This window comes from Pelecanus crispus, chromosome 4 (genome assembly GCF_030463565.1).
Source record: "Pelecanus crispus isolate bPelCri1 chromosome 4, bPelCri1.pri, whole genome shotgun sequence".
NCBI classification, from domain to species: Eukaryota; Metazoa; Chordata; class Aves; order Pelecaniformes; family Pelecanidae; genus Pelecanus; species Pelecanus crispus.
The window spans coordinates 24,427,715-24,453,146 of NC_134646.1; the positions used below are offsets into that span (position 1 = coordinate 24,427,715).

The 25,432-nt window shown below is 42.6% G+C and overlaps 1 protein-coding gene across 17 annotated transcripts in view; it reads left to right on the forward strand.

The window, feature by feature from the left end:
• Nucleotides 1-306: 306 nt before the first annotated feature.
• Nucleotides 307-25,432, forward strand: part of ADGRL3 (adhesion G protein-coupled receptor L3) — a 286,653-nt gene continuing 261,527 nt past the window's right edge. For all 17 annotated transcript variants that reach the window (XM_075709711.1, XM_075709712.1, XM_075709714.1 and 14 more), the window contains exon 1: nt 307-512. In XM_075709711.1, the coding sequence (XP_075565826.1) occupies nt 322-512 (191 nt within the window). In that variant the 5' untranslated portion in view covers nt 307-321. The remainder of the gene's footprint in view (nt 513-25,432) is intronic.

Here is a 25,432-nt window from a genome sequence, read left to right on the forward strand (position 1 = left end):
ACAATGTCATAGTTGCTGTTTACCTCTTTCAATAGGTGATTTCTAAAGCCCTGTATAAAAGGGATCATTAGCTTATTTTTGAGATGAGAAAATCAAGTTGCTGAGTGGAGAAGTGATTTCTCTGGGCAGCCCGCAAGCCAGGGATCGGACCCATTTCTGCAGACCGTATCTCAATGGTACCAAAATTATCTCAGTACAGCATATGGATAAAACCTGCTGCTAAATGTTGTTCCGCTTTTAATCCTGGCCTCAGTGTGGAAAGTAAATGTTTGCTGTGTTTCTGTGTTAATCCTTGCAGCTTTCAGCCGTGCCCCAGTCCCCATGGCTGTGGTCCGAAGGGAGCTGTCCTGCGAGAGTTACCCCATAGAGCTTCGCTGCCCAGGAACAGATGTTATCATGATTGAAAGTGCCAACTATGGGAGGACTGATGATAAAATCTGTGACTCTGATCCTGCTCAGATGGAGAATATCCGCTGTTATCTGCCAGATGCCTATAAGATTATGACTCAAAGGTATAGTATTTAATATTATTTGTTTGCTGACTGTTGGTTTTTTAATCCGGTATGTACACACCAGCTGGTGTGTGTATTTGCATGAGAAAATGCAGGTTCTTACTCTGTATGTATGTGCACAGAATTACAGCTATCATTGCTAAACTGTGGGTTTAACAGAGTTGGGTTAACATCACACAATATAAATAACATTTTTGTAAGTACCACTAATCAGTCATCTCGATACTCACTGTGTCCTAATTTTACCTCTGAAGTACCTAAATATCAAGGCTTATAATAGGCATATACATGAAGTCTTTCTCAAACGCACACTCACTGGTTTTTGTGCTGTGTTCAAACAGATAGCCAATAATCTCCTTTAAACAATTAATATTTTGTGTTCAGAATAACATTTACATTTTTCAGAACACAAAGAGAAGTCTCCGTCATTCATTGTGTTGCCAGGCTTAGTTTTAGAGAGGATCTGAATTCCCAGTCAAGGAGTCACATTCACATTGGTTTTGCAGAAGACTTGTTAACTTTCTGTATAATAACTACTGCTGTTAAGTCTGGCTACTGCATCTGGAAATGGTAACTGAGAGGTACACCATGTAGACAGACTTCTGCATTGCAGAGCCAGGGCCTAACAGTTCATTCCAACCTAGATGTATTCTGGTTATGGAAAACCTTTAACTGTTGCTGAATTTTTCAGGGTATTTTCTGGCGCAAGAGGTGGTGTGAGAAGGATTTGTAAGTCACAGCGCTTGACATGTAATTGCATTCAGTACGTTTCTCCTAATAACTACACATGAATAATTATTCAGTACATTTGACTGTTAGTTAAATAGTAATTGAAATTAGTATTTCAAGGTATTAATAATGGTATTGACATAGGCAAAGTGTTGCTAATTGAAGTCATGACAACAGTGTTTTGCATGGTGACCTAATGGCTAGAGCAGTGCCAGGTTTTAATGGAGTATCTTGCTATTGTTTGCTGTGAGACACTTTGCACTAAAATTGGAGTAGTGTGAGCAACAGAAAAGAAAGTGTGAGTTTCATCTATATTTGACATGCTAACAGCTATTTTTGAACTCACTTTAGAATTGTTCCACATCAAGGATTTAAATCTCAAAATGCTAAGAGGTCTCGTGAAAAATGTCCTCGTTGCTGCATATGGCTCCTATAAGCCCATTCTTTAAGTTGAACCTCCTTGCGTAGCTGGTTGACGTCCTGTCTGTAGGCTTGGGCCGGTTACATTTTCAAGACAAGCGGAAAGGGTAACAACGTGCCATCAGCCAGTCCCTTGGATTTGGCATGTTTTTAGTGGAATTACTGTAATTCTCCTGTTCAGGTTGTTAGTGGCTTCAAGCAGAAACCCTTAATCCTCTGCATATTGGCAGAATAAAACCATGTCATCCCCTTTGTGGGCCATTACAGAGTACAAAGTATTAATATTTTTATATATACATAGTAGCATCCTTCAGGCGCTAGCTTCCAAGCCAAATGCAGAGCTCTGCAATCTTCTGGTGAGTCCCCACGCGTAGCAAGTCTGCAATAAACATTAGCCCTTTGGTCAGGGAGGGCGCATAATCATGTTGTGTGCCCATGGCGCTGAGATGAAAACTCTCATTGATTACTCGGCTCCAGGTAACATCACTGCAGACTCAAACAGCTTAGCAGAGAGTTAGCAGCGAAGCACGTCTCTGGGGCAAAGCATCTCTGTTTTCCCATTTGGGTAGAAATTGGTGCTGTAGAGGACAGCCACTGAGGGGGAAATTTCTTGCCAGGGAAAAGCAAATCCCTACTGACTGAATATTAGTATCTGTGGGCCCTTGCCTGATGTCACTTATCAGTGAGGAGGCTCAGGGAAATGGTGGTGGCTCTTTCCACTTAAGCCATTTGTTGATCAGTTTTCATGAAGAAGTATGCAATCGTGTTAACTGGGTGCTATTGAGTTTCTTGAAAATAAATATAACCTGGTTTTAGTTAAAAGGCAGGTTAAAAAGTGGAAAAATACTTCACATTTTTATGTCAGTCTCATTTCTTTTTTTAATCTCCATTAATTCAAAGAGTTGAAACAATTTAAAAATAAAACCATTAAAATAAAATATGTTCTTAAGATGCAAACCAGCCTGCCAGCTCACAGCTCTGAGTACGCCTTATAGCTGAGCCTCTGAAAAAAGTAGTTTAAAAGGAAAATCGTGACAGCCTAGTCGTTGTGGCACTATGGCATTTTCTTCTGAAAGCCTCTACCTGCAAAATGAATCAATTCAGCAGTGTTTGGGTGGTTTTGCAGATGAATGCAGGCTTTAATACAATGAGCTTGTCTTTGCTTATGCTGAGGGGTGGGGAAGCAGCTACTGGGAACTAAAGATCCTCATGGCAGTGTAACCCGCATGGTAATCGAAGCTGTCTGTGTATGGAAAGAAAAACAATATGCACAGTGCGTGCTTATTATGCATTGATTAATTATTGCATTCATAAATACACAGTCCCCTTGTAGGTTTTATAATAAGTTGTCTAACTGCTGGCCTTTTTTAATCAGCAACGCTGTACAGCCTAGAGACATTATGGCATGGCTGTGGGGAAGGGGAGAGGGAGAGGGGAAGGTGGGAAGAAAAGTCTGTGTGAGACAGAGATGTTGTTAGTATGTGAGCTGAGGCTGCGAGTGAGCAGATTTATGGTAGATATTAGCAATTGCTCCCCATATGCTTCCCCCCCCGCCAAAAAAAAAAATTGAGCTAGCATGTTCCTTTCTTCTCTATGTTTATTTAAATTAATTTTGCAGACGAGTACGTGGGGTTATTTTGAAAGGGAAAGGCATAAATCTGATGGTGTGTTTGTGGAGCCCCCTGAGCAGAGGGAACACAAGGAGTTCTTACTGCAAGCGTTGCCCTGAAAATCTCTAAAATCTTCAGAGCATTGCTCTAAGTAAAGAATGTATGAACAGCTTGTAGGGAGCTATTTTATAGGAAATTAAATCTCTGTGGCTTGTTTTGTTTTTTAACTTGCCAGCTCTTCCTTCAAGCATTTGAGCAGCAGCTGCCCATAAAAGCTCAGAAAGAGTGCTTTATGGACTGAAGTTTTTCTGATAATGATTAGAGAAAAATATATTTCATAGCATGTTTGCTTTGGAGAAACATCTTTTCAAGGGCTGTAACAAACAATTAAATTCTAATCATGCCCATTGTAAACTGCGTGCACTGTACCATGGGTGACTTCGCTATGTCCTCCCTTGAGCTACTGTGCCACAAAATTAACATATCATCCATTCAAACAGTCGGGGTTCTCTGCGAACAGTAGGGAAAAGCAGCCTCCTATTCCTGTAAGAGTTGCCTTTGTTTTTATAGTGTTAACACTGCCATTTAGTCTCCTAAAAAACACCCTAAAGAAAAAGAATAGCTTTCAGCGTGCTCTCTTGAATTTCTTGTGGATGCTTTCCAGCAAGGAAATGCCCAGCTCAGAAAGACAAAATCTGTGATTACTTTTTGCGTGCTGGTGGTTTCACTACAAGTCAGTGGAGGTAGTCGCCTCTTAAAAGTACCACACAAATTTAAGGCTGCAACGCGGGCAAGGGAATTAAACCTTTAGTTGCCTCCTCCTTCACCAGACAAATATGCCAGTGCATGTTTCTTTTTAAGGTGCATGCTTAAGCGTTTTGTGGAATGAAGACCTGCCCGTGTACTTTCCTGGATTGAAGCCAATCGAAGGAAGAAGATGGGTGGATCAGGTTTTACATACATGTTTGCAGGACTGTGCGCTGTCGATACCACCTTTGTGTTTAACTTTGTAATTTGAAACAGTCTGTTTTACTGAGCTCCTTATCCTTTCCTGTAGGCTTTAACCTTGAATTGAAATGGGTGGGGGAAGTCGAAGTAGCAAAGCTGGCATATAGGTATGCATACACAGAACAATTGCATTTTTTGTCTTAAAGGCAAGATCAAAGCTTTCCTTTTGCTTTCCAGATATCAGGAGTAAAGAGATCCTTGTCTACCCCAACCATTGTCTGCTACTCTTAAACGGAGGAAGAAAAGGAGGGATGGAATAATAAGACAAAACCAGCAGGCGTAAAAGAGGAGCCGGGAGAAATGTTCATAGGTCTCAGCAGCTATTCCCAAAATCAAAGCAAAATTCCTTCTACCGTTTCAAAATTTGGAAGGTAGAAAATGTGGAAAGCTCTTGCTGGGGAGCTCTTGCATCTCTTGGCAACTCAGAGAGCTCAGTTTGCAAAGGGGGCAGCTTGCATGAGTCCTGCCTTTTGCCACAGCAGAGCATTACAGAGCTCTTGTGTGCCACTGTTCCCAATTCTGGCTTGGGGATGAGGGCTGAAAGCTGCTCAGCGTTCTCGCCTCTTCTCCTCTGAAGGGAGCACTGGACCTATTTTGTGTCCCATAGGCAAGACACCTCTTGCCCAGAGCTTCCCGCTGCTCCCAGGACAGAGAAACTGAAGCTCCTCCTGTGGAGGATGTGTAGCGCACAGTGCAGCGGGATGCGTACCCTCCGCTGCAGCATGGTGCTGTCTGCCCCCAGCAAAGCGCCCTGGTGCAGTGCGGGTCAGGGCCTGGCAGGTGGGCACTGCAGCTCTGCTAGTCTCCTCCTCTGGCTATGCAGACAGGATTTAGCCTAGAGAAGAACAGGCTGAGGGGAGACCTTATCACTCTCTACAACTACCTGAAAGGAGGCTGTAGTGAGGTGGGTGTTGGTCTCTTCTCCCATGTAGTTAGTGATAGGACGAGAGGAAATGGGCTCAAGCTGCACCAGGGGATGTCTAGGCTGGAAATTAGGAGAAATTTCTTCCCGGAAAGGGTAGTCAAGCAGTGGACCAGGCTGCCCAGAGAGGTGGTGGAGTCACCATCCCTGGAAGTGTTCAAAAAAATGGGTAGATGTGGCACTTCGGGACATGGTGTAGTCTAGTCTACCCTTGATTGGTTTAGTGTGGATTTGGTAGTGTAGGTTAATGGTTGGACTGGATGATCTTAAAGGTCTTTTCCAACCTAAACGATTCTATGATTCTATGATTTCTAGTAGCTCCGTGGGAGGCACAGCTGGGAGGTACTGGATGTCCTGCTGGGCTGCAGTTGCTTAGCTGAGCTAGTTTCCTTTAGGTCTGAGTCTAATCTGCATGGTTTGTCCCTGTGGTTTCAGTGTTGGCATCATTGATGTAGCCTGCAGATCAAGACCTAGAGTTTTAGAAAAAAAAAAGGTAATTAAGAGCATAAGACTGTCAGCTGCTTGACACTCTCAGATTAGTTTAGTTAGATTCCATTTAGTTTCATCAGAGCCTGATCCTTTTATGTGAGGAGGGGCACTCACAACTCTCCCAGTAGTCAGAAAGGTGGCGGCAGGCACTTTGCACAGGGTGGGTGAGAAGAAAGAAATTGTATGAACTAGCTTGCATTACACTGCAAAGATTTTTCATCTCCTGAAGGGCTGTGTTTTGTTAATGTTTTTGGTTGATGACCTGAAAAATGCAGGAGTCTGAAACGAGTGCCATTATTATTGTAATAATATTGCATCTCATGGTATGCTGTTTTTGATGCTATCAGCACCTGTGATTTTCAAGACACTTCTCAAATGCCAGTGATCTGCTCTTGCGTTGGGAAATAAAGAAGGCAGGGTTACCTGTATTTTACAGACAGACAGGATAATTCACGTTAATCATTGATAAAGTGGCTGCTGGTTTTGATCATACCAATTTTGGGATGTTCTCGTAGAGTCTTTTATATTAAGTAGCCTGTCCTGGTGCATGTGGGGAGGATGTGCAGGACAAGGGGAGCTGCAGACCTGGAGGCTCTGTAATGACAAGGCCATCAGTAGGACTAAATGAGCAAGCTTCAGCTGAATTGCAGCACAGTTGTGTCAGGCTCTACAAAATTAATGGCGTATTTCTCAGAAAACAGCCTCCTGCTTAGACGTTGTCATCACCTCTGACTCAGATACTGAATGCCCCATTTGATAGGAACCCCTCTGCCTTCCCCTGCATCCTGAATACATTTTGCAAAGACTGCCAAGATAATACTCATTTTTCTAAATTTGTTATCACGCAGATGGCATGGGAAGTACATTTCTAAAGGACTGAGATGTTGCAATGGGAAGCTAGGCTTTTCTCTTTCTGGGAAGCATAAGTCTGGCACTTTGAGATTGCCCTGTGAAAAGCATCAATATGGAAAAGTACTAATGTTTCAGTTAAACAGTAGTTTCTGTAACTAGTAGAAATGAACAGGGAATACTGAAGCTCATGTTCCCTGGATTCTAATTTTGAAGGCTAGAAAACAAGCCTCACCACTTGGTTAAACAACCAATTTTCTCACCATGTGGAAAGATATTTTAAAATGAAGCAAAGTCTGCTAATCTTATCTGCACCTCGACCCTGGGACAAGGGCACATATACTACTACTAAAAGGGGAAAAAAGAAAACCAAAACCAGACAGTAAGTGCTAGTGGAGCAGCATGCACTGAGCTGTTGAATCACTCTAAAAAAGGTCGCTACTTCCCAGCCTGTACAGTCTTAATATATCCTACCTCTTCCTTTCCTGAAAATGCTGTCAGACCAAAGCAGAGGAGTAAATTCTGAAAGCGACAGCCCCCTGGAATTACCCTGGTACCCTAGTAAATCAGAGCTTGTCAGCCCAAGCATCTCAGCTGATTGCAGCTGCCATGGTAACAGATGAGCAGGAGGCAGTAGTTTCTGAAGGTAATTAGGTTCCAAACTGTGGAAGGCTCTGTAGATCAAAAATAATGCTTTAGGCTTCCCCGGGTACCAATTGGTAGCTGTGGCCAGCTATAAAACACCCCACTTAAAATAAATAAATAAATAGACAGTTGCATTGTGCTGTGGCTGCTGGTTTTTGGTTGCTGTTAGAATGCAACTCCAATGTGCTATCATTTTAGAAAATCCAGGCTTGAGCTAAGAAAGCAATGTGCCAACCAGTGGCCTTCATGGCCAAAGGGAAAGGCCTCCTTGAAGCGTGCAGGCTGGAGGAAGCTGGAGGAATTCATCATTGCTGTTTTCTAAGACCGTTTCAGTTTGACAGCTATTTTGTTTTGTTTAATTTCACTTTTTTTTTCCCCTCACTGGCCTTAACTGACCAAGAGAAGACAGGGGATAATCTCTTGGATAAATCATGTCTTGAAGTGGCCTCAGAAGTGCTGAACACATGATGTGCTTGAAAACCATGCAGGGAAAATCCAGGTTTAGTACTCCATCCATTAGTTTACTAGCGTGAAAGTGGCCAGCTCCAGCCTGTCAGAGGGAAGAGACTGGCCAGCCCTTGGCAGCCTGCCACATGTAGCTTTTGCCAGTGGCAGAAGACCTATGTGAAACATGCTGCTGTTGTCTGTTTTTTTCTGAATGTTTGAGGCTTGTTGAGAATTTGTGCATGGGGAGGAAGCATTGAGCAAAGATGGAGACATTGCTGGCAGTGGTGTCCACTGGTTGAAACGTACTACATTTATTACCACGTTGCAGGAGGTGGGTGCAAGCATATAAAAGCCTTCCTGTAACCATAAGGAGGGTGATCAGGGAAGATGCAGCTCTAGGTCCTTGGGTACTGTTCTCTGATTTTGCTGAAACAGGTTTTGTACCATGAAAAGCATTATCTGAGGTGCCCGGAGAGCAAAGTTTAAAGCCAGGCATCTGCATGCTGCCCGTGGCACATGCCGCCCATTGCCTAAATTGCTGAAGCGATGAACATTGAAGGTGCTTCTGCTTGGTTTGCCTACATCTTTGGTCTGCCTTAATGTGACAGCCTTATGAGGCCATCACAAGGCTTGGTCTTCAGATGCTTTGTCTTTTTTTCATGAGGCTTAAATTGATTTAGAGGACTGCAAGATGGTGGATAAGGTTTATTCAGGCTAAATGGACTTATACTATCTTAAGATAACAAAGAAATAATTTGGTTTGAGAAGAAGGATAAATGCATGCTCCTCTGGTTAGTCTTCTAGCTAGAAATAATGGCTAAAGGGCTGTGAGGTAAGATGACTTTGAAGTAATGCATCTGTATCAGTTTCTTTTGATTTTTTTTTTCTTTCTTCTTGTACAAAAGAGCTCAGTTAGTCTATGCCTGAGGTCAAAATTTGGTTTATACACAGAGGATTGTCTATTCTATAGGATATTTCAAAGCTTTCATTCAGCACATTTTTGACTGCATCATTTGTGGAGTCTTTGGAGCTTGAACTCTGTATTCTGTTCTAAGACATGTAAAACCAGCATTGGCTTATACCACACCCTCTCTGTGTGTATGCCTGGGATTTCTGTACTTCTCTGCAGGTCTGGAAACGCTCTCTACAGACGTCACTCACCTTTGCACACTTGCAGTTTGGCATCCACAGCGTAGCTTTGCGTTCTGTGTGATCGTTCTGCTCTCCAAATGCAAAAAGGCAAAAGACGGGTGTTTAGGCACAAATCATTCACTTGCCAGTGTCAAAAAAATAGACTGACACAGGCAATGTTCCTGGATCATCAGTTCAACATGGTCCTTAAATTTAAGTGTGAGTTTTGTTAGTGGGATGAACTGAAGTTTATTTCAACCTCTTTGGAGAAAAGAGGGAATGAACGGCTTTTATCGGAAGCAGTGACCCAAGAAAAGGTTTTGCTGCCATTATGATTCAGGAGAAGGATTTTATGTATCAGTAAGCAGAGTGCATAAGAGATGCCAGCCCACATCTGTGATGTAAAGGAAGGGCAGGGTATGGGATTTATGATTAGAGCCATCTTCTATGCATTATGCATAACATAATACATTGGTGTCTGTTATATACAGTAGAAGCCTTAATTCAGCTGGAGTCCTGCTGACATCGTAAACTGGGAGACAGCGAGTAGTTTATGGACAGTAGTAGAGCCTCCAGACTGAATTATGACCTCAGCATTCAGTCCGTTACTGAGAGTTGCAGTTCGTAGTAGGCAGTATATTACGTGCTTTTACCCAGAGTAGGACTGGTGACAAAGAAGGAAAAACTTTATTGCAGAGATGCTGTGAGGAATAGGAGATGGAGTTATGGGCAAGAGAACCATAGAAAACTACAAAACTAATGCAAGGGAAGAAGGGAGGATTTGGAGCTGGCCAGAAGAAAAGATGCCAGAATGGGAAACAGGGTTCCCCCACGCAGTCACTGGTCTGCCCCCATGCCGTGTCCTGCCTGCCTTGGGACAGGATGTGGTGTCCCTTAGTGGGCAGGGGCTGTCTCTGCCACCCCCACACCTTTTTTCGTCCTGATCCCTCATAGTTAGAGATGGGCTTTCACCCCAGTGCCAAAGATTTTTAATAGTCTTTCTAGATTTTCTTTGTTAGCATTAATTGCAATTGCTGGATATTCTTGCTGTCCATATAAATAGCCAAACCCTTTCTGAATCTCATCAAGTCCCTGGTCATGATGACTTCCAGGAGCTCTAAGTCCAGCAGGATAATAGCTTATTGTGCGAAAACCTATTGCTTTTTGTCAGGTTTTAATTTCATTGCCATCCCTCCTCAGGCTGTGAAGACAGAGGCATCCAAGCTACCTTTTCCATTTCCATTCATTAGCTTGTATGCATTTGTCATATTGCTTGTAATTTATCTGCTCTCCAAGGGAGAAAGTTATGATCTTTCAAATATTTCTTCTTATGGGAGTTGTTTTGGAGTTTTATTATGAGTGTGTGAAGGTTCTCGTTGTTTTTCCCTGAATGCCCTTTAATTCTGCATTACCATGTTTGAGACAAAATGAGCTGTACCGTACACAGGCTGCATCATCTACCTATATAAAGGTAAGATCATAGAATCATAGAATGCTTTGGGTTGGAAGGGACCTTGAGATGTTGTGTTTTGATTATTATTTGCACTCCCTCCCTCCCCCCACCATGAAGCCTACTCAAATGCTGAAGGTTTTCTTTATTTTAAGCAAAACCAAAAGGACGGAGGAGGGAGAAAAAAAAAATGTTTGTGATAAATTTGAGAGTTTGAGGCCATTTCTCTTTGGAAAGCCTGCTTCCTCTCTTCCTTTCCCCAAGTGGCTTTGTTTTACGCAGAATGTCCCAATTGACTCAAGAGTATTACACACCACACAAATATAATTATGTCCTTCCCCAAAATGCCTGTTCTGTTCCTGATAAATTATTAGCTCTCTTGGTCACTTGGAACAGATTGTTCCACTTAAATGATTACAGTGGTGCCGAGCTAGCACTGATGGAAAGTAAAGTTTGGTCCTTGATGTGAATGCTAGCAAATATGCGGAGTAAATTGTAAAAGCAACCATTAGGTGGGAGGGAGCAAACTTGGGGTGTGAATCATGCATATCAGAGCACTATGCTCTCATCAGGGATGTTGGTGGACTGGAGGTGTGCTCAAGTTGGTACCTTGAGTGATTTTCCCATGGGTAATGGCAAATTGTATGTATGAAGGCAGATAAGTAATCTTCAGTGTTGATATTTGGGGAAGCAGGGGAGAAATCTTTAGGACCCCTCTAAATCTGCCTGTATCAGAAGTGCTCCTTTTTTTTTTTCTTAATTGCTGGCAAGGTTGCCAACAGCTGACCACAGGCATCTAATATCTGAGACACCTTGAAAAAAGCCAAACCCCATAACTATACATACACACAAAGAATATAGGTCACCTTCAATGCAGTAGATTAGACTGAGCTCTGGAAAATCAATTTCAGTTGATTAGTTGCACTTGTAGCTAGATGTAAAGAGTTAAAGCCAGGCACCAAGGCACCAAACAATGCAGGCTAATGCCTGTCGTGTCAGACTGCAATCCAGAAAACACTTTGGTGCCTGTGTAATGCCATGCATGTGACAGGAACTGCCTGAAGCTGATGTAGAGGTAGAAGTGTTCCGGGAGATCTCCGCAAACTTCTTTTTTGTGGCTTGGATGGCGTCCAGGCGGCAAAAGCACCTGGTGGTCATCTCTCCAAGTCGCTGGAAGTCGAGGGGACCTAAGCAGCCACCCTCTTCGCTGCGAACCACACACATGAGCAGGTTGGCAAGCCAAAGGTGGATCACATCCTACTGTCACTACTCCCGCCATTTCTAATGACTGCAGTCTTCTATGCCCAGAGGTGGCTGAAGTGAAACTGAAGTTGTAAACACTTGTCAATTATTTAAAAACCGAAAGTACTCTTTATAGAGTGAAGGGAGAGGAAGAGGATGGAGACTTTCTTAAAGGTGCTTAAAAGGCTCCTCATTGCATCAACTTAGAGATCCAGTGCCAATTGACACAGCATGCCCCAAAGGTGTTTTTTGTCAGACGACTTTGGGTAGGAGTAGAAACTTCCTATAACTAAAGTATCCTTCAGGAAGACCCATGTATTTGTGCTAATATTGACAACAGGTGAAGTAAATTCCTTTATGTCTTAACAGCCCTTCTCTGTAGCTTAAATTTTAAGGGTTTAAAACACTAGAAAGCACCCATTGCAGCCAGGAACCTGACTCCCACTGAACTGGCATGAGTCCAGGGTTCCCACAGTCCAGAAATTTCTTTTGGAAATGGAAGTTCACTCTTAAATGGCTCTAGTGCCTTTTAATATTTTGCTCATGATCTAATTTGGATCTTAAGTATACCAATTTGGAAACAGCCTGCCTGACATCAAGCAGGCAGACAAAATATTCTATAAGCAGCTGGGAGAAGTCTCACAATTGCTAGCCCTTGTTCTTGTGGGGGACTTCAATCTGCCAGATGTCTGCTGGAAATACAGTACAGCAGAGAGGAAACAGTCTAGGAGGTTCCAGGAGTGTGTGGAAGATAACTTCCTGACACAACTGGTGAGTGAGCCAACTAGGGAAGGCACCCCACTGGACCTGTTGTTTGCCAACAGGGAAGGACTTGTGGGTGATGTGATGGTTGGAGGCCATCTGGGGCATAGTGATCACAAAAGGACAGTTTTCAGTTCTCGGAGAAGTAAGGAGAGGGGTCAGCAGAATGGCTATCTTGGACTTCTGGAGGGCAGACTTCGGCCTGTTTAGGAGCCTGGTTGACAGAGTCCCTTGGGAGGCAGTCCTGAAGGGCAAAGGCATCCAGGAAAGCTGGATGTTCTTCAAGAAGGAAATCTTAAAGGCACAGGAGCAGGCCATCCCCATGTGCCAAAAGATGAGCCGGCAGGGGAGAAGACCGGCCTTGCTGAACAGAAAGCTTTTGCTGGAACTAAAAAAAGAGAGTTTATGACCTTTGGAAGAAGGGACAGGCAACTCAGGAGGACTACAAGGATGTCATGAGGCTATGCAGGGAGAAAATTAGAAGGGCCAAAGCTCAACTAGAACTTAATCTGGCTACTGCCATAAAAGACAATAAAAATATCTTTCTATAAATACATTTACCTTGAAAGGAGGGCTAAGGAGAATCTCCATCCTTTATTGGATGCAGGGGGGAAACATAGTGGCAATCATGAGGAAAAGGATGAGGTACTTAATACCTTCTTTGCCTCAGTCTTTAATAGTCAGACCAGTTCTTCTTAGGGTACCCAGCCCCCTGAGCTGGAAGACAGGGGTGGGGAGCAGAAAGAAGGCCCTGTAATCCAAGGGGAAATGGTTAGCAACCTGCTACACCACTTAGACACACACACAAGTCTATGGGGCCAGATGGGATCCACCCAAGGGTACTGAGGGAGCTGACAGAAGTGCTCACCAAGCCACTTTCCATCATTTATCAGAAGTCCTGGCCAACCGGGGAGATCCCAGTGAACTGGAGGTTAGCAAATGTGATGCCCATCTACAGGAAGGACCAGAAGGAAGATCCAGGGAACTACAGGCATGTCAGCCTGACCTCAGTGGCAGGAAAGGTCATGGAGCAGACCATCTCAAGTACCATCACGTGGCACATACAGGACAACCAGGTGATCAGGCCCAGTCAGCACGGGTTTCTGAAAGGCAGGTCCTGCTTGAGTAACGTGGTCTCCTTCTATGACAAGGTGACCCACTTAGGGGATGAGGGAAAGGCTGTGGATGTTGTTTACCTGTACTTCAGTAAAGCCTTTGATGCCATTTCCCACAGCATTCTCCTGGAGAAACTGGCTGCTCATGGCTTGGATGGGCGTAGTCTTTGCTGGGTAAAAAACTGGCTGGATGACTGGGCCCAAAGAGTTGTGGTGAATGGAGTTAAACCCTGTTGGTGGCCGGTCACAAGTGGTGTTCTCCAGGGCTCAGTATTGGGGCCAGTTCTGTTTAATCTCTTTATCAATGATCTGGACAAGAGAATTGAGTGCACCCTCAGTAAGTTTGCAGACGACACCATGTTGGATGGGAATGTTGAGCTTGAGGGTAGGAAGGCTCTGCAGAGGGATCTGGACAGGCTGGATCAATGGGCCGAGGCCATCGATATGTATGAGGTTCAACAAGGCTAAGTGCTGGGTCCTGCACTTGGGTCACAACCACCCCATGCAGCACTACAGGCTTGGTGAAGAGTGGCTGGAAAGCTGCCCGGTAGAAAAGGACCTGAGACTTTGGTGTTGGTCGACAGCCAGTTAAATATGAGCTGGCAGTGTGCCCAGGTGGCCAAGAAAGCAAATAGCGTCCTGTCTTGTATCAGAAATACCATGGCCAGCAGGACTAGGGAAGTGATTGTCCCCCTGTACTCAGCACTGATGAGGCCATACCTTGAATACTGTGTTTAGTTTTGGGCCCCTGACTATAAGAAAGACTTTGAGGTGCTGGAGCCCAGAGAAGGGCAATGAAGCTGGTGAAGCATCTAGAGCACAAGTCTTACGAGGAGCGGCTGAGGGAACTGGGGTTGTTTAGCCTGGAGAAGAGGAGGCTGAGGGGAGACCGTATCGCTCTCTACAGCTACCTGAAAGGAGGTTGTAGTGAGGTGGGTGTTGGTCTCTTTTCCCAGGTAACACATGATAGGACAAGAGGAAACAGCCTCAAGTTGTACCAGGGGAAGTTTAGATTGGATATTAGGAAAAATTTCTTCACCAAAAGGGTTGTCAGGCATTGGAACAGGCTGCGCAGGGAAGTGGTTGAGTTCCCATCCCTGGAGGTGTTTAAATGATGTGTAGATGTGGCACTTAGGGACATGGTTTAGTGGTGGACTTCTCAGAGTTGGGTTTATGGTTGGACTTGATGATCTTAAAGGTCTTTTCCAACCTAAATGATTTTCTGGTTCTAAGCTCTGAGTTTTTAAACTCGTATTGTTTAATAAGATTAACTTGTTGCAGTTCTGATACAGTCATCAGTGAAAGCTTATTCAAATTAAGAATCAGTCAGAGGGGAAGTAGCCTCAAGCATAAAGTAGGAGTGAGGTGGTGCCAAAAATCAGGGTTCCAAGAGGCTCTGTCGTCTCACCCTTCAGTGAGAGTAGAAACCCTTAGCTGCCAAATTAATGCACTAAGAGGGGAAAAAAAGCATAATTAAGAGGTGAAAAACAAATATTCCTATTTTCAGCTGTCTTCTTTGGAGATGTATGCAGATATGCACACATAGAAATGGATACATAGTTCAAAAACTTTCATTTTTGAAACTCTAGAGTATGTATTAAAATATATGGGAACTGGGTACTTTTTTACATGTCTGCTTGAATTATCAAGAATAATTCACAAAGTAGAGCACGGCCACTAAAATTAATTAATAAATAAGTGAGTTTGAGGATTATTCCTGACAAATCTGTGTTTTGGGGCTCTTTTGTGTAAAAGAATTAATTCATGTTTTTTAATCATGTTAGTTTCTTCCAGCGTTTCCTTGCATTTTAGCAGCTGAGCATCTCCACCATTAATTTAACTTCCTCGGTGTTGGTATGGGAAGTCCTGATTGTGTAACCTCTTTTGACCCAAGGTTACTTCTTAATCCCCTTCCTCCCAGGAATCCCCTTCCATATCCTCAAGTTTGGCAAGTACCATGCAATTTTCAAATGTGTACCATATTGATAGCATGTATATGGAATCAGGGTCCTTCTGGTTCTGATTTGAATTCTGAGCATGTCGGGCAGTTTTTGCTCTTCCATGAAGAAGAAAATTCTCAGCAGAGTTTCCATGCATAATTTCATTCCACTGTTTCAGCAGGAATAAGGCAGCTGTGAAAGAGGAATGTGAAATCAAGAGCCCATCACTTTTTGAATATCACAACTTTTATTAAGGGTGTTATAGGAAGGAGGAAATCTATAGGACAGATAGGTCACAGTCCAGTGTTGCTCAGCTAGAAGAGAAACAAAGCCACAGTGGCTGCAGTGCTAATTTAAAGACATGCTTAGCATTGGCAGCAGGAATGGTTAGAGTGCTTAGTCATCAGTATGAAGCTCTGGGTAAACGTTGGGTAATTCTGAAATCCCTGTGCTGTAACAGGAGCCATTGTCAGCCATTGGTTACCCAGACCTGGTCCAGGGGAGGGCTTAACTAAAACAAAATGGTACAAAAATGTTTTGACCACACAGGAAGATAAAAGATTTTGAGACACTGAGATTTGCAGGAGTATGTCCTTTGTAACAGTGATAAAAGCATGCCTGTCCTGTCTTCTGCAGCAGTTAAAAATATACTGAAAAGCAAGATGGTCTTCTGCTGAAGTTGGTTGCCATACAGGGTATAGGTGCCTCTGTATGGATAAAGCTGTTGCGGTAATGAGTAATTTTCTTGCAGAGCAAAGAGTAGCCAGTAAATTTTCTTTCTGTAGGTTGGCAGAAGTGTACAAAATGTAGTTTGGTTACCTTAAGTACTACTTCTATGCTTTCTTCCTCTTCCAGATGGCTATTGCCAAAATAGACCATATGTAGTATGATGTTTTAAATATATGCATTTCTTCAGTGTGCAACATTTGGCATGTTTGTATATACATCTAGGTTGACTGCATATATGGAGAGAGGGATGTACATATGAGAAAGTGCAATAACATGTGCAAAGAAAAATAGCAAATGACAGCCTTTTTTAAAGAGGAAACTTCACAATTCTTGCTTTTCACATACACAAAAAGAACAGAGTTAAAGGAGGAAGGCAGAAGCAACTCACTGTCTCTTCAGAGAATTACAACCAATATCAACATCCAGAAGACCCCAAAGGTGTTGCAGCATACTAGCAAATCCAGATTGTTTTATGATGTGTATATTTGTTGGTCATTTGTTTTTCTTCAAATCTGCAAAGCAAGCAAGAAAGTTGCATTGCCCTGGACGTCTGTTAAGCCTGTGCTGCTCCACCACACATAATGCTGAAAAATTGCTGTCTTAATGTCCCACACAGGTGTTGTGACTTTCAGCTCAGCACCTCCAAACTTTCATGAGTCTTAATCAGTCAACTGACACTGTGACCAAATATCCCACTTTTGCCCATGGTGCATAAGACTGTGGTAGGCAAATAGGGTCCAAGGGAGCTGGCTCCATAATATGTCCAAGAATTTAGCCTTTGACTTCCAACTGCTTAAATTTTTCCATCATATCCAAGCTTTTCGCTTTATTATCGTTCTATTATTATGCAGTGGAGAAAGATGTAAATCTTGCTTTAACACTTTCTATTTTCTCCTGGCTTTACAACTGCTGCATTTTTTCTTTCTTCCTAGGAGCTTCTCGGTGTCCTTTTGCTCCCAGGTGATCACGGTGTTTTCTCTGTAACTGTGAAACCTGTGCTGTTGTTGCATATTTCTAAGTAATCCTTATATCTTTTTTTATGTGGTTGCAGGCACTTTTATTAGACTGTGTGGAAGTCTAGGTCCTAAACTGCTCTAGGTGAGCTGCACTTTTCCGACTGCAGTCGGAGCGCCCTGATTTGCAAGTGCTGAGGATCTGCCGTGTTCAACATGCCAGCAAATGCCTTCCACAGGGATAGCACCACCAAGGAGGGTAGTTTCTATTTTCAATGACTTCCTCGAACCAGCATTATAATGGGAAGTGGATGGGTAGGCTATCTTCACACTCAAGTTTGGCACCAAATAGGCAATCTGTATCTTGGTGGGGTACGTCACATAACTGGAGAAGAGGGGGACTTGAGGTTGCATGGTCAGCCAGTATGGAATTAAGTTAATATTTTACAAGGCTTTTGTTCTGTGGCTGTGTTCAATCCCTTTGATCTTCCCAGCTCCTAACGAGATGGGGCCCCTGGCTTTTGCTGGGCTGTGCACATGGCTCTGCCAGCAGTAGCAGGTAAAACCATGTTCGTATTCCTGGCCTTGGGCTGCACTCTGAGATGGCGAAAACGCTGAGCGTGGAGGCTCTTCCTGCCATTTCGGCTCAGCTTTGAGTAAGCGGTCATGCTTCGCTGAGGCTCTGAATAACCTGAGATGGTGTGCAAAGCAATCTAAGCAGCAGAGCAGGGTGAAAAGTACAGGAGTGTATACACAAGGAGCAAAACCAGAATAATTTATAGCTTGGGAAGCATTGTCCGTGGTCAGTGACGTTTCTGATGGTATTTTGGCATCAAGATCCTGATTCTGGAGGGACTGGGGTAATTCAAAGCACTGTTGTGCATTAGTGGCTCAGTTCAACTGAGAACATTTCCCGAGTCACAGGGGTCACCCTTGTGAGTTGCAGGATCCAACCTATCACTTTTGAAGGTCCCTTGCTGCAGATTTCAGGAGGGCACAGAGAGGAGAGAGAAGGAGGAGAAATGTGCTGGGCAGTAGAGAGAATGAGGAACATTTGAGAGGGAAATCTTAATTCAAGGAATTGCCTTTTTTCATCATGTAGTAAGTTCATTAGTCATGTACAGCTAGGAAGTTGATTAATGGCTGTTAACTATATTGAATTGACGAACGTAGCTTCTTGAAATTTAGTGGCCAAAATTAAGGCCTCTCCAGGCGTTAATAGATTAGACTGCTTAAAACAATTTAATTATTTATCCTGTGCAAATGGGATAGGATATTTCTAGACTGATGCCTGTATTGCTTTAGACATATTTTAGTATACATGTGATTAAAGCTCTGTTTGTAATTCCTACTAATCGACTAATGGCATGGGGTGGTGGAGGATGTGAAGGACTTTGGCTGAGGCTTAAGAATATTTAATTTTGGGGACTTGGGCGGGGGGAAGAAAAAATCTCAGTCTGGTTTGAGCTAATGCTCTCTGTTTCCCATAAACTCTATCAGCATCTGTTTGTAAAGGAGTTAAAGGAGCAAAAAGGGAGGCTATTAATAGCACAGTAAGTCTGCATTAAAACTTGGTATTATGCATATATACTGCTATTTTTATTACCGTAGTATGTGGATCAAGTGTTGTCCTATCATGATAGCCTCTGCATACACATAATTCTCCACCTGGAGAGCTTAAAACATCAGTGTATTTTTTGTGAGCGATCATGTCACGCAGTCATATCGTCTCCAAAGGAAATGACTGTGCTGTAAGTGGCTCGTCCTTAAGTGCTATCCTACCCAGAAAGAGAAGGAGATAATTAAGATGACATGAATTATGTAAAACAGACTTGAATAAAGAGTGACAGAAGGGCTGGCTTTGACAGCTGGATGTTAAATGAAATTTGTTTCTGTTGTTATAGATGCATAGACTGTTTTTAAATGTATAATTTATTTAGATTTATTTAAGGGGTAGAGGAGAGAAACAAGAAATCCCTGATGTGGAGAATTGAAATAATGAGTTGTTATACACACATAAATAGTCATTACAAAATATTTTATTGGTCTATTTTTGCTGTATTTTAAGGGCATTTTAAGACTCCTTGAGTCTGCATTTTACATGCATGCAAATACACACTGCATTTTACCCAGCAATCCTTATTGCATGCTTAATTGAGTTAATAGCAGAAAGACGCGAATACTCCTGAATGCCCCAGCACGGGTCTGGGGAGAGAATGAATTTTTCATCTTTTCCAAAAGAGAATTTATCCTGAACGGTTGTATCCCAGACTGTGTTTTATTACTCATATCTTTAAGGAGGCCAAAGCTCTAGGTATGGGAAGGCTTTCTACTCTAAGCTGCAAGACCTTTAGCTATGAAGTCAAAACATCTACAAAGAAGTACTTAAGTTACATTATAATGGTGGGAGGAAACAGGAGTTGGGGGAAAAGGGCCATTTCCAAAAAAAGCCTTCAGGTGGCTGGGGTAGAATTGATCCTCTGGTTAAGATCGTATAGTGCTTTGTCAATGTGTCCAGCAACACTGTGGACCAAGGATTTATACAGTGAGGGGAGGAATGATATCTTCTGGGTTTGTTAGACTGGGTCGCGTCAGAACTCATCTACTATTTGCTTGTGACTTTTCCACTTACACTATATGCAAATACATGTTATTGTTATGAATTTTAATCTTTATAAAGAAATTATTTTCAAAATTTGGAGTATTCAGCAGCCTGTACTGATTTTATGGAGATGAAACTAGAGCAGTGCTTATGACACAAGTAGTCCTGAAACAGGCAATTGTGGTAAAATTTCCCTTCAGGGCAAATTCTTGCCTCCTCTCCTCTCTGTTCCTTGCTGTCACTGACTTAGTAGGTTTCACCAGATATAATATTACGCATGTTGTTCTCTATTCTCTTTTTTTGGCATCCTAATATTGTGTTAGAGCTCTTGGGCACCCTGGGAGAAAGTGGCAGAGGTTTCTGTTCTCCTAACCAGCTGCCTTGCCAGTGCTGTGCTTTTGCTGTTCTCAGTGTGAACACCTTCTGGGTTTTTTAAGGCTTGTATATCAGTTTGATGTAGAGAGCTCTCTCTCTTTTTCTGCCTGTCCGTGGCATTTACTTTCCTGTAAGTTGTTTGGAATGCATTGATGTCACTGATCCTTCTGCTTCTGCTGATCCTTTTTGTGGCAGATGTATTTGATGCCTTTGATTGCTGCTGACAGTATGTTTGATTGTATCTCTGGGTGATTGCTTAATTGCCTCTGACACCTGTAGTAATACGGTCAGGAATTTGTCACTTTGGTCCTAAAAGTCATAAAATGTGTGGTTTGCTCACATGTATTTTGTGGCACTTATGGAGAACTCAAAACAGAGTCTCTTTCTTTCCTATTTTTTGTATATAGTCCCAAAGTTGCCTCTGACGTTGTTCTTACACAGTAAAATGGAGTTAGTTTGCAGTTTGGTAGGTGCACAGGCAGAAATGCTGAGGGACAGTGGTGTGGCCGAAAGCTCTGGTCCCTTCTCCAGTGCAGACACACTGTTGGCAAATTCAACAGAGGAAAGAGGGCAGCTTCCCACACCCTCCACTCCTCCTCCCGATTCCACCCAGAACCATGCAACGTGTGGATTGTTGAGATTATTTCCATTGTCTGTTGTCCTAAATGGAAAGCATATACCTACTCAGGTCAAGAATTAAGTTGCAGTAATAGTATTTCATTGTTGTGTACCTCTGATGCCTGTATTGGTGACAGATAAATGAGAATTTCAGCAGGGCAGTGGGAGCGGAGTTGTATGGTCAAAGCCTCTGGCATTTCTCATGTTCATACAATTCTGTCTCTTGTGTGCTTTCTCAGACACAACCTGAAGGAAACAGACTTTCCCTCAGTTGAGGTGTGCAGTAGATTCTGTCTTCTGAAACAAGAATGAATGCTCTTCAAAAAGTCTTTCCTGTGATGAAAAAGTTGATTACCTGTTTGTGTGTCTGGATCTATACCTATAGGATTGACTGACATGGGAATGGAGTGTGAGAATTATTATTTAATCATTGCTTGCCTGATTATGTTATTCTTTGATGAAAACTGTTCTTTCAGCTTGTCAGGATAGAAATGCCACCTTGAGATCGCAGCTCTATGGGCAATTCCCACAGGGCTCAAGGAATGACTGTGTTTCTAGTCATGAAATGCAGACACTGTTGGCTGAGATTTTGTCCACCAGTGGCCTTTCTCCACAAGTAAATATGTGTATTCAGGAGAAGCATGGATCTTTCCCATGCCGGAGATGTTGACTTTGTACTAGGTGATCACAAGGTGAGGCATCAGTGGCATTAACAGTAGCTGCTTATAAGTGGCACAGTGCAAGCTCAACCTCTCCCAGGTCCTTGGCTGGTCCCTGTGGCTGCATCAAGGCAGAAGGAGAGTTTTGGCATCTGCACAGAAGGAGGGTTACTGAGACCAAACTGGACAGGAAAGCTGGGTGTGACAGGAATCTGCCACATCTTATGTGAAATTGTAATCTGTCCCTTTTCTCTATAATTTAAAGGCACCGGGATTTTTGACCTTATGGAATGGCAAGTATTGAATAAAGTAAGGACAGAGCAATTCCTCCTCTGCAAGCACTTTTAATGTGTGCTTTGGATCAATAGAAAGAATGAAATGCTTGTCACCACAGAAATTCTGGGAAGAATGTGTTGGTGAGACTGACACCATACATACTAGAGGAATATATTTGTCTCTTGGTTCTCCAGAAGCCAAAAGATGGTGTGATTCAACTAACATCATAAAAAGAATGTACTAGCCAGTCCCATTCAGATTACTAAAGATGCCTTTTGTGTGCTAAATCAATGTTTAGATGAGTGTTGTGAGCAGGGAGAAGTCCCCTGGATAGCCGTTTGCAACTATTACTGCCAATAACCTTCCGTTTCTGTTCAGTTTTCTACTGACAGGTTGCTTGATGCGGAAATGGTGCTATATATTAATTTTAGCATTAATTTATATGGGACAGGTTACTTGTGAACAGTAAGTAAAATTCTATTTCCAAGAAATATTAGAAAACTTGGTGTTTGTGACATTATTCTGTACTAAAATACATGGTTACATCGATAGATGCCAAAAAACATATTGGATGATCTGTAAAGCTCACTTGGTATCCTTTCCACCATCTTTAAAAAGGTAATGGGGAGGAATAGCAGTGTCTCTATTAATAGAGTCTTAATTTTAATTAAATGTTGCGTCCTTTATATTGTTTAATGAAGATCTTTCTGCACATAAAGGTTTGCATCCATATCAGATAGTCCTTTTGCTTGACAAGTACTTTTGCCTTTTAGATAAATTTTGATTGGGAAAAAGCCTCCATGATACTGTAAGTACCTTTGAGGGAGAAGAGATGTGCATGAAAGCCTGGTGAAGGACTGGATCATCTTGTACAGTGCTGGATGGTTTGATTTTGTTGGTTTGGGGTTTTTTTGTGGGGCTTTTTTTGGTTTGGGTTTTTTTTGCGGGGGGGATGACCGACGGACACTGGTGTTACCTGCTATGTGCTGTGGACTAGCAAACTGAATTTAGAGAATTATGAGAGAGCAAAGCATGCAGGAGGCAAAACCTGGAGGCAGACAAATTTGATCAGTATTAAATGGGGTGATAGCAGGGATGGAAGTCTGTGTGATGGTTGAGAGAGATTTCTAGGAAACTATTTTGGAAGGGAGCCTCGAGAGAGGATCTGAGGAAGAAGAGGGGGAAATATTCTGGGTGAAGGCAGAAGAGCTCACTGATACAGATGCAAACCTTGATGTAGATTGTAAGGCACCTAACTCAGTGATACTCTGTGTCCTCTGGGGCATGGAAGAAAATGGAGGCCATCCCTTACTTCCATCACATCCCAAATTAGATTGTGCCCATGGGGGAGATGTAATTTAATTATCTCTGAGAACGTTAGCGTCGCTGAGACACTGGAGTGGCTTCACAAGCATCCCTATGACTTCACTGTGCATTCGTTATCCCGGCCCTCTCTCCTGTCACGCATCACGCTTTCCAGTTGATAAGAGCCTCTGCCTTTCCATTTGGTCGATTAAATGCTGTAAATTCTGCGATGAGGGGCAAAGCATTAAATTTCTCAAGCACGTCTGTGTGTCTTATCGTGGAGCCGCTTCCATGTTGTTAACAGTATTTGATTCATACTGAAGGAAAATTGATGACCTGAATCCTCCTCACATAAGAGCTTCATTGTTAACATCTCTTGTTCTCAGTCACAACCCCCCCTTTTTTTTTTCTTTTTTTAATGCCTTCCCATTCAATTTATCAAGCATGCTTTCATTCTTGAGGAAGATATTCTGTGTCATTTTATCAAGATGTGGAACTCCGAATTCTCTGAAGAAAAGCTAAAGAAGTGGGGGCCGTAGCTTAGCACCATCTCCCAAGTCACATTAATGAAAGATTGCAGCCAAGGTGACAACAGACCATTCCTGGTAAAAGAAAGCTCCCTCATGCTTAAGGAGCCGTGGGTAAAATAACCTTTCTTATTGCATCAGTGTTCAATGCCAAAATGCACAGTGTCAGCTCTGGCGCATGGTAAACTGCTCAGGGAGGAGGCTTTGAAATGCCTGACTTGGAAGCCATAGAAGGATTGTGTGTGGATTTAAAAGAATAAAGAATAACAAGGGAGTCAATAGATGAAAGAAAAAAAGCAATTAAAACTGGTCAGATGGCATCAACCCACGTTCAAATAAGCTCCTGCTTTACAGAGAACAGATTTCCAGGTGGATTTTGTAGCCTGAGTTGGCTGGCTCTGTGTGGGCAGGCTACTGTCACCACTAGTATGAACTATATTTTCTTCATGCTTGTAAGATTTATTCTAACTCTTTGCTATTGGTAGTACTGGTCCCCTGTTTGTGTAGACCTGGTATTCAGTGAGCAGATTTAGGAAAACACAGGAGTAATTAAGGATGCAGTTAGCTGTGGAATGGACCCACACTTGATTTTAAATTAAGTGTGTGCTCAAGAAGCGTCTGGAAGACAGGCTTGTTTGATGTTGTTTTTTAAATGATGCTGTGAATAGGTGAATAATCCAAGTGAAAACAACTTTTTTTGCTGTGTGCTTCTAGTGATGATACATGTGACTCTCCAGTGTTTTGAGGGATTTGGAATTTGTTGTTTGTACAACCTCCACTCTAGATGAGGAATGGTAGCATGGTTTTTGGCTCTGTTTTGACAACCAAAAGGGGGAAGGCTTGTCGTTTTGGAAAGTAGCTTTGTTGAGGGATAGCAGTAAGACTGATTATTTCACTCCCTGCCAAACCCTTTAAAGATGTGCTGGTTCAACTAACAGTTCTAAACAGGGCCTGAGTGCTTTGGAGAGTTTGGTCCAGGAAACGTGAGAGTCATTATATATAACCTGGTGCTGGGTATTTCAGATTTACACAAGCAAGGTGGACGCAATTGCTGTTTATTGGAAAGAGGACTGAAAAAAAAAATCATATAAACGTAACTGTAAACATCTGTCTGCTAGTCACCGTTTCAATTTCAGTACAACTGGTAGGTCTGCCGGCTGTATAGCAACTGTAGTGCACCGTGGGAAGGGGTAGGGTGGTTAGTGATGCTAGAAAAAGGGGCGGGGAGGGAAGTGAGAAAGAAGGAGGAGGGGAAAAAAATATGACTACTTCACTATCTAAGTGAAATACCTTCATTTATCGCTTGCTTGGCTGCTGTAACCTGACAGCTTTCACTCTGTGGAAGCTGTTGTCTTTCTAACTCCAGTAATAGTTGAGATTTGTCTCTCAACTTGTTTCTCCCATCATCGGCGCTTGTCGCTGCAGCCCTCCCTGAAAAGCAGGAGGAACCCTTTGTAATGAATTATCAATCACCCATTATGATTCACTCTATTTTTGTCCTGCTCCTTCCCCCCCTGCTTTAATGCCCTGGGTAGTTCAGCCCCTAACCAGGAATTTCTCTGACATTAATCACCTCCCATCCATCTAGCCTTTCCATCTGATAGGTAGTACAGTCAAATAGCTTGAAGGTGTATGGCATGAGAACCATTGGGAAATGGTCAAAAATTGTGTTTGGTGGTTTGCCAGCCGGGATTTTTTGGTGCAGGCCATTTGGGTTTGACATGGTGATTTTGAAACATTTGCTTTCCTTCTTGTTAGTCAGTTTTGGCTTATGGAAAAGTATTACTGAAATCACTTTGAGACACTAATTGCATTCAAGTTGAGGGGGGAAGCATAGAAGATCCTCAGTAGTCTTCCAGATGCACTTAATATGACAGCAATCTTAAACTAGCAACTTTTTCATTTCTGTAATGTTTTAAATTAAAATGAACTGATGTTGAAGCTTTTTCAGTTAGTGCTTTCACCCTGTTTTGTTTTCTGATGGTCATAACAGGTAGCATATGCTTTATCCATTAAGGTTTCTTTGTTCTTTGTTCTTGTTAGGGTTTTTAGATATTTCTTGCTAGTTGTTGGTTAAGTTGCTGTGAAGCTCTCTGTAGAATATCCCGGGATCCAGA